The sequence below is a fragment of the Rhagoletis pomonella genome, unplaced genomic scaffold (assembly GCF_013731165.1).
Source record: "Rhagoletis pomonella isolate Grant_MI unplaced genomic scaffold, Rhpom_1.0 Rhpom_scaffold_00006, whole genome shotgun sequence".
NCBI lineage: Eukaryota > Metazoa > Arthropoda > Insecta > Diptera > Tephritidae > Rhagoletis > Rhagoletis pomonella.
This window is the reverse complement of record NW_023458560.1, coordinates 49,190,776-49,200,356: the sequence shown is the minus strand read 5'-3', so window position 1 is coordinate 49,200,356 and position 9,581 is coordinate 49,190,776. Positions and strand designations below refer to the sequence as shown.

Below are 9,581 nucleotides of genomic sequence, written 5' to 3'. Positions count from 1 at the left end.
GAACCTTAGGAAAATATTATATGCAAGTATGTAGTATATGTTCGCAATCACAATCGTTTTAAAACTCGTGAAACACACAACCAGCTTACGTGAGACAAACACAGCCGTTGAAGTGGGCTCTAGGCTAGAAAATTGTCGAAAATCATTTGCTACGATATTTCATTGGCGAATTTCGTGGCGAGATTATTTACAAACACACACTTAAGCAGCTTGTGATTATTAAAATTTTTTTACTATAGCCAATTTGTCTGGGCTGGCAGTCATTGTGGAAAATATACCAAGCTCTGCTTGCTATCAGTTGGACGAATAAGCAGGCGGTCATTTACATAAAGTTCATTCGAATTGTTGCAGAGGTTTCGAAGTGCAGCGCGCTGATAAAGGTGCAATTCAAAACGAGCGGAAAAATTACCAAATCAAAAGCAGAGTTTAAAAAAAAAAATTCCATAAAATTTAATCACAAAATTTTTCAAGAAAACTTTCATAAATTTTTAATAGCTCAATGAAACTTTGGTGTACCGCTTAGGAAACAACAAAAAGTGTGTGCCATACATAGCAAAGCATATGAAGTGATATAAAACAAACAAAGAGAAATTGAAGCGATCTATTGTTTCGAAACAGCGTGAAGAAGTCAAGCCATCTGCTTTCCTATACGGCTGGCCGTCTGATCGGTTCTTGCCTGCCGTCTCCCATCTCCCGCATCTCCCGCCTGCCGCTGCCTAACTATCGTACTAATCTGAGTATCGCTGCTTCTTCTGGTCTATTGGCTCACCGAACTTGATTGTGAAAAGAGCATATAAAATCAGTGTGCCTTTGCATTTGGTTTTGTGCAAAAGAAGAAAAGAACTGGTGGCAACTGCGGCAGCAGCAAGAAGCCAAAAGTCGAAGAGCAGCAAGCGCATAAATCCAAAATTTAGTAGCAATTTTTCGTATTTGGTGCAAATCAAGTGACTTTCTAAATTAATGGAAAACATTTTTGCTTGGCCATACAATTTAATTTCGGCACAAATTAAATACCTGAAATTGCCAGCCACACGCGCACAATACGCCGAGTGACGAGTGAAGTGCAAATTTTTGAGGAGAAATAGAATTATTGAATACTATTGAAGTGAAAGTGATAAACGCGTGAAATCGTGAAAACTTTTCCAACAACCCCCGTAAAGGCAGTATTTCCGCTTGTGGTTCTTACGTAAAAACAAAAGTCTTCGAAAATGTTCTCTAAGAAGTCGTCGAATAATGTTTTGAGCTTGGTGATCCTGCTCTGCTTGACCGTTGGCAATCATGGACGTGCACGTAAGACGATTAATATAAATAATAATAAATATAAGATTTTATTTAAATACAAAATACTTTTAAGCTACACTGTGCAATACAAGAAAAGGGATCATGTTCTTGAAAAATTTTCTGAGATAGGGCGTTTTCGAACTGGCTTCCGAGATAGGTCGATCTTCCACTCAGCCATCGATATGTTCTTCTTAAAAATAGTACAGTACCGTAGGGCCATATGAAGGTCTTTACAAAGTTTGTTATTTAAAACTCCAAAACTAGAAATCGCAAAAAGGTTGAGGTATCCATCGCAGATCGAGCTCTCTGGTGTACAGGGAGCCTATTCGGAAAACGTTGTCCGAATGTTTGGTATAATGTAGGATCAAAACTTGGAAATGGAAAATCTGGGCTGGCCTATGTGGGCCAACTAAAAAAAAAATCGATACCAATCGGATGCTGCTCTACCATTTCTCAATCAGAGATTTATGCAATTTAAATATCCTGACGTTGTAAGCTGCGTGTTTAGGCGACTAATAACACCTAGTGCCTAAAGGTATGCTACACCCCAAGCAACTGGTACCAAACCGGATATAAAGCACGTTTGTATATAAATACAAGCATGTGCAAAGCTTTAGGTGCAAACATTTCACATTTGAAATTATTTATGCATATGCACTTCTCAACTGCCGCAGAACAAAAAAGCTACTAAAGCAGTTAATTGCTGACACCCCAAGTCATGCTCAATACTCCCGTTTGATGCATCATAACTCCTCTGGAGTTGTCTCACGAGGCTCTGTATAGATCTCTGCATACAGAGTGGGTACAAAAGTTACCAACAACTTCCTTGTTGCAATCAATCTCCCCGCGGACTTAAATAGTATACTTCCAATTAGGTGCACTGCGGAATTTCAGAAGATTCGAGTTAAACCAGTGCACACCGATGCTGGGTTCGAGTGGATTCTTTCAGCACTCATCACTGCCCATAACCTATCAAGAAAGAAGGGCGCGGTATACAAATGGAACCACAGCCCTATAAAATTATCCACGAATGGACCGAACTTAGTTGGGAAGGTGGTTAGATGGAAGAGTTTACTGCGAAATCTTTCAATCTGTTTTAAACTTGGGCCCCCGTATCACTACGGTGGCTTTTAGGTTAGGAGTTAGTCGCAACGACGAAAGCAGCATACATGAAATACCATTTGAGGAGGTTAACGCTTTTATAGGTTCTAATAGCCAGGCTACAATCAGGGTCCTTGGCTTTTCCCTGATACGTTCTAGTGCTGTCGCGTAATGTCTGATTTCTATCTCCTTGGAAACAGACTACTTCAATATCAAGCTTATGTACATACATACTCGTACATACATATGTATGTGGGTTACATACCATAGCGACATTGCAGGGCCGAAGAGCATGCAAAACGCAGCACTTTTGAGCAGTTATCGCCGAGTAAAGAGGGGATAGAGAATCCACTGACAATATGTGTTCATCTGCGTCTAATTACATGGATGGGCTTCTAGCTAGCTTAGTGAATGCCGGCCAAAAACTTTCAATTGCAAGATGGCTAGTCGCGACCGGAACATTAAGACTGGCGGCTCTCTAGAAAACTCATACAACTAAATATGTAAATCACACCTCTTATTCCAGTTGGAAGTTCGAAGAGGTGATTCCGACCTTAGGCCTTACCTTTAGGTGTCACCGCTCAACAACGCGGATATGAAGTACCACACATAAAAAAGGGTAAATCTGCAATAAAATCTGCTGAGTAGGGTTAGGCGGTCGTTCCATAAAGGAAATACTTATTATGTATAGGCATTTATTTTCCAAGCGTTTGTGGTTTGGAAAATGTCGGGCGGTGACAAAACGAGCCCTGCAAGGCCACCTCATATTTCTCATTCCGTCAACTAAAGTCATCAAATTTGTACCGCCAAGATAATGGGGATTTATTTACTTGAAAACTCATGGGTTCGTTTTAAATACCATCTCGGTTTACCTCGATGCCCTAGAGCCCTGCAACCCAGACAAAACAAATGTCTCTGGGATTCTTCTCAGCTTCTAAGTAACGGGTGATTTTTTTGAGGTTAGGATTTTCATGCATTAGTATTTGACAGATCACGTGGGATTTCAGACATGGTGTCAAAGAGAAAGATGCTCAGTATGCTTTGAAATTTCATCATGAATAGACTTACTAACGAGCAACGCTTGCAAATCATTGAATTTTATTACCAAAATCAGTGTTCGGTTCGAAATGTGTTTCGCGCCTTACGTCCGATTTATGGTCTACATAATCGACCAAGTGAGCAAACAATTAATGCGATTGTGACCAAGTTTCGCACTCAGTTTACTTTATTGGACATTAAACCAACCACACGAATGCGTACAGTGCGTACAGAAGAGAATATTGCGTCTGTTTCTGAGAGTGTTGCTGAAGACCGTGAAATGTCGATTCGTCGCCGTTCGCAGCAATTGGGTTTGTGTTATTCGACCACATGGAAGATTTTACGCAAAGATCTTGGTGTAAAACCGTATAAAATACAGCTCGTGCAAGAACTGAAGCCGAACGATCTGCCACAACGTCGAATTTTCAGTGAATGGGCCCTAGAAAAGTTGGCAGAAAATCCGCTTTTTTATCGACAAATTTTGTTCAGCGATGAGGCTCATTTCTGGTTGAATGGCTTCGTAAATAAGCAAAATTGCCGCATTTGGAGTGAAGAGCAACCAGAAGCCGTTCAAGAACTGCCCATGCATCCCGAAAAATGCACTGTTTGGTGTGGTTTGTACGCTGGTGGAATCATTGGACCGTATTTTTTCAAAGATGCTGTTGGACGCAACGTTACGGTGAATGGCGATCGCTATCGTTCGATGCTAACAAACTTTTTGTTGCCAAAAAATGGAAGAACTGAACTTGGTTGACATGTGGTTTCAACAAGATGGCGCTACATGCCACACAGCTCGCGATTCTATGGCCATTTTGAGGGAAAACTTCGGAGAACAATTCATCTCAAGAAATGGACCGGTAAGTTGGCCACCAAGATCATGCGATTTGACGCCTTTAGACTATTTTTTGTGGGGCTACGTCAAGTCTAAAGTCTACAGAAATAAGCCAGCAACTATTCCAGCTTTGGAAGACAACATTTCCGAAGAAATTCGGGCTATTCCGGCCGAAATGCTCGAAAAAGTTGCCCAAAATTGGACTTTCCGAATGGACCACCTAAGACGCAGCCGCGGTCAACATTTAAATGAAATTATCTTCAAAAAGTAAATGTCATGGACCAATCTAACGTTTCAAATAAAGAACCGATGAGATTTTGCAAATTTTATGCGTTTTTTTTTAAAAAAAAGTTATCAAGCTCTTAAAAAATCACCCGTTAGCTCTGCAGTGTATAACTACTTTAGATGTGCCGAAGAAAGGCTCAGGACCATGCAAGCTCATTTAGGCTCCAAGTTTTGCGAGACAATCAGCCCTTTCGTTACCTTAAAACTCTTCATGTCCAGGGATCCACCGCAGCGTCACTCCTTTGTGGGCTCCTAGGCGGTTAAAAAGAGTTTTACAACTGTCCATAAGCCTTGATGTTATTATAAATGAGTCTGAGGCTTTTATTTCTGCTTGGCTATCCAACATAATATTTACTCTGGCCCCATTTATCCTTCAACGTAGACATTCTCGCATACAGATTTCGCCTGGGAAAACTTCCGCCTGGAATATGGCTGGGTATGAGCCCATTGGCTTACTTTTCAGGAATCTTGGGCCAAGTACGACTGCGCCATTACTCCCGTCGTCCATATTCGATCAATCGGTATATCATAATTGGGACCATTTGTCTATCATAGATATTTTCGCTTCACAGCAGTCGCTTTCATCAATTCCGTCCTTGTAGGGCTTATGAAAGGATATTATCATTAGCATGATAGTTGAGCTTGATAGGAGGTTCATCCAGAAATGGTTTAAGAACCTCCAAGTGACCCCGAAGATCCCCACTTTTCATGCTGATTACATTGGGCAACCGTAAGGCACTACAGCTGGCCTCATTTTCAATAAGAATAGACAAAGGAGGAATGCCGATAAAGACACCAATAGTATCCGTTGAACAGGTGCGCATAGCTCCTGTGATGGACCACGCAGACCAGTCGGTGCAGCTTGCTCAAGGTGGCCCCAGCGCTTACTTGCCCCCGTTGGTTATTTTTGATTGCTTTAATCATCGAGCACATTGTATTTTGTTTACGTTATTATATTTAAGATTACTACTTAAAAGTGAAGTAAAAATAAAAATTTCCTTTTTTTTCCATCTCTTTCTCCCTTCAAGGTGACATTTGTCTGGTACAGCCATCCATTAATGGACTTTGCGTCTCAAGCACATTGGGTATTGTCTACGATGTCGAAACGCAACATTGCAAATATATGGGCTGCAGTACTGATAAGAAATTATTTGCTACGCTGGAGGATTGCGAGAAAATTTGCAATAATTCACGACATCGTCGTCTACGCACTAAATACAACAATAAAACGAACAATGTGAATAGAGAGGAATAACTAAAATGAGAAAACAAAAAGATTGCAAAACCAAAAACAGAATTGTGTAAATGCCTGGAGTGTATTTGTTTGCTTTAAGTTCACTTAATTTTATTGTATACATATGTATATTGTAGATTATCTATAATAACAATTAATGTATAGTAAATAGTTGATAAGCATAATTTAATTTTGAAAAATAAATCTTTTGTAAAAAATATGCATTTGCAGTTAATATGCATTTACGTCTTAGTTATTTTATTGAAACAAGTTTTTGTTTATTTATTAACAGATTTATAAGTAGATTATGAATTATTGTACATACATATGTATGTATGTATTGGTATATTATTATACATCTGTGTACTGTACTGTTTATGTTCTGTATGATAGACGATGAAAAATGTTAGTGAAAAAATTATATGGGATTATTAACAATTTATTATCAAGCAATAATGTGCAACATAAAATGACAGTTGTCGGTATACTTTATATATATTGTTTCTACTTAAATACGAGCTCTCCAACTTCATTTTGATGGTAAAGGGTCACTTACGACCGGTTTCACGAGAGAAATAGAGCGCTTTTTTTGCCCACGGAAATGAAAAGACAGATGAGATGGTCGGTCTTTGATCTGAAAAGGAAATTAACTAAGCTGAAAATTCGGTTAAATCGCCGTTTAGTGAATGCACGAGAAAGCTTTATGAATACATATACCATAGCCGGTACAAATGATCTGCAATCCAAGTAGCTTCCGCCTCCCCATATAAGAGGGGAGGAACATACCTCATTTTTGACTTTTTCTCCCCCTTGCTACGGAAGGTTGCGTAAATATTTAAAATAAAATCACCATGCACTCAGTTTTGATCGCCAATGTAACTTTGGTTTGTTAAGCAAATAAATAAATTTTTTGTTGAATTCATTTAGTTTTAATTGTCTCCCGAAAAATACTCCTTTTTCTTTCTACTAGTTGTACCCCAAGTCCCCCAATTTGTTCTTATCTGTACTCCTTTGGGTATTATAGGTCTGACAACCCTAGTTAAGACCGAGGCTGGTCCCTGCAACAGAATTCCTAAGTACACTTAGAATGTGGAGAAAACACTTCTCAACACTTCTGAATTGCACATTTGACGAAGAACTCAGACTCCACCTAGACGAGATGAGAATATATAATAAATGGGGTTGAAAACAACGAGGCGGATGCAGTCGAATAAATACCGGCTGAGCTGATCAAAGCCGGCGATGAAGAGCTACATTTCCATTTACCTGTGTACTTTGTCCAATCCACATGAAGGGAGATCCTGTAGTCTGCTTCGGTGGCTTTGGAGAGATCTACGCAAAATCTGTGAGCTGTTCGCGAGGGCAACGGATGTTGAAGAAGATATAATATGCCTACACTAGTGTTGTATTTTTAGCTTTTAAATTGAACTTTTTGACGTAGAGTACGTCTTACGTTTCGATATGGAGACTACGCTCAAATGTTGTAGTTGTAATTTTTAGAGCTTTACGAAAACGTTTATTGCACGAGAACTAATGAAGCGATTTCAAAAAAAGGTGGCTTATTTTGGGGTCAATTTTGAGCTTTTAAAGTGCTCTAGCAACTTTTGGTTTGCAGATAAAACTTTCATTTTCAGAATATAGATTCTTTGAAGGAATAGAAATATTATCGTTTACAAATTTTTTATAAATTCAACAAATATTGAGCATTTTAATCCAAAAAAATTTATGAAAAAATTAGCAAATTTTTTTATTACCAAAATGCTCGAAAACCGCTCGAATGATTTTGTTTTTGTTTTCTTTAGTAAAAATTTCAAGACTTTTCCTTTTGTTTGGTATATGGGAAGTATTGGTTGATATCTTCTAAGTATGTTTATTAGATTCAAATATATAGGCATAAATGATTTACCATACAAAATCGCTTCGTCATCATTTTGCAAACACGTGCTTGCGCTGGAAGTGTTTCTCAGTGAAAAAGTACTTATGTGTGTGTAGGTATATCGGCTTTTGATTAACAGATGGCGCAATATTTATAACCAAATTGCAGTGTAAATACATACATACGTACATATGGGGGTGTTTAAGAAATGAAGAATTTTGAATCGGTCGTTACACTGTTAGTCACCCCGGTGACAATATGAATATTACATGCATACACCGCGAGCAAAAGTATGGGTGCATTCCAAAACGTCAAAATACAAAGCATCAGTCTCTTTTATTTCTAAACCTCAGTAGATTGAAATGCCAAACGTGCGCAACCACAGTGAGATGCTAGTTTTCAACTAGGTTGCGCAAGTAGTCTTTTTCATCTAGTGCGGTTTAGAAATAAAAGAGACTGGATGCTTTGTATTTTGACGTTTTGGAATGCAGCCTATATTTGAATTTTCGAAAACGAAACTTAAATGGTAGCAGGCGACGGATAAAGTGTTTTAACGAGGTTTTGTTGTTGTTGTGTATTTGAATATTGGAAAAGGACTTTCCGGCAAAAATGAATGTAGTGCAGATGATATAATAAAAGCGAATTGGAATTGGAAGAGCAGGCAGAAGAAAAGGCCGTTCAGGAACCCGCTTGGAATTCAACTTCACACCATGTAGAGACAGATGAGGTTTGTATCTCAAAAGATAATCTATATATATAAATGTGAATGTCCGCAGCACGGAATCGCACGAAACTTTGCACACTTATTTGCCTTTACCCCCGGAAGGTTATAGGCATAGAGAAAAATGGGCAGTACTGGAAAAGATGGCGTGGCACATCCTATACTAACAAAAATTTTCATGTTGTATATCTCTTGAAATATTTGTGGTAGAGCATTGGAACTTGCTGTCGAGATAAATAAAATTAATTCCATACTCATTTGAAAAAATTGGCGATATTGGAAGAGGGGGCGTGGCACCTCCCATAGGCGTGAATTATTTAATGAGCTCTAACTTCGGAACCGTAATTCACATGAATTTTAAATGTGGTATGCAGACATATCTATGATAGGTGCTTATAGTAAGGTATGTATATATAAATGAGTTTGTAAAAGGGGGCGTAGCACTTAACATAGGCTTGGAATTTTTTATCAGCTATAACTTCGGAACCACAAGTCACATGACCCCTTGAATTAATATTAATTAAAATGTTCATGGGTACATATATATGTATTCATATATGTACATGTTTTTTGCCAAGAAGCAATATATAGGTATATACATATACATATATGTTACTATACATCTATGGTAGGTACATACATACATATTAATTAATATTAAGATATGATTAACTCCAAAAATTATTAAAAAAAATTCAATGCAATGTAGAATAAAAATATGGGTAGCAAATGCAATAGGAAATTTCTTTAGAATTTAAAAAATTGAAATTTTTTGCAATCACAAGGACGAATAGGTAATTTTTAAGCTGACAAAGTTTGAAGAACGAGATTCGAGGATGTTATCGAGTTTATATAAGCCCTTAACATAAAATTTTTTCAAAAACAAATATTGCGAAATTTCAAGGATAAAATTTTAAAATGACATTTTCAATATTTACCAGCCCTTCTGCACCAGAAAATTCAATCTGTTTAAATTCTGCAGGATTTTCTCATTAATTTTATACCCATACTCCATCTCTAAGCACATTTCTCTGAATTTTTAAAATCCTTTCTTAGTTACTGACGTCAGAGTGAGAAACTAAAAACGCAATTTTACTATATTTGGCCTATGGTTTCGCGAATATATGAATTTGAATCTATATATATATATATGAGAATTAATCTATATATCTGTGTTCGTATGGAAAAGTAGCTTATGTCGAAAGGCTGGCTT

At 37.8% G+C, this 9,581-nt stretch overlaps 1 protein-coding gene across 1 annotated transcript; it reads left to right on the top strand.

The window, feature by feature from the left end:
* Window positions 1-60: 60 nt before the first annotated feature.
* Window positions 61-6,263, top strand: LOC118740888. Its single transcript, XM_036472624.1, has 2 exons — window positions 61-1,290; window positions 5,566-6,263. The coding sequence occupies exons 1-2, from the start codon at window positions 1,209-1,211 to the stop codon at window positions 5,790-5,792; spliced, it is 309 nt and encodes a 102-aa protein (XP_036328517.1). The 5' UTR covers window positions 61-1,208; the 3' UTR covers window positions 5,793-6,263.
* The last annotated feature ends 3,318 nt before the right edge of the window (window positions 6,264-9,581 follow it).

Excerpts from the sequence above, each read along its gene's own strand:
- LOC118740888 (XM_036472624.1), top strand. The coding sequence starts at position 1,209 with ATGTTCTCTAAGAAGTCGTCGAATAATGTTTTGAGCTTGGTGATCCTG. Across the intron at positions 1,291-5,565 it reads TGGCAATCATGGACGTGCAC|GTGACATTTGTCTGGTACAG; the intron begins GTAAGACGATTA and ends TCTCCCTTCAAG.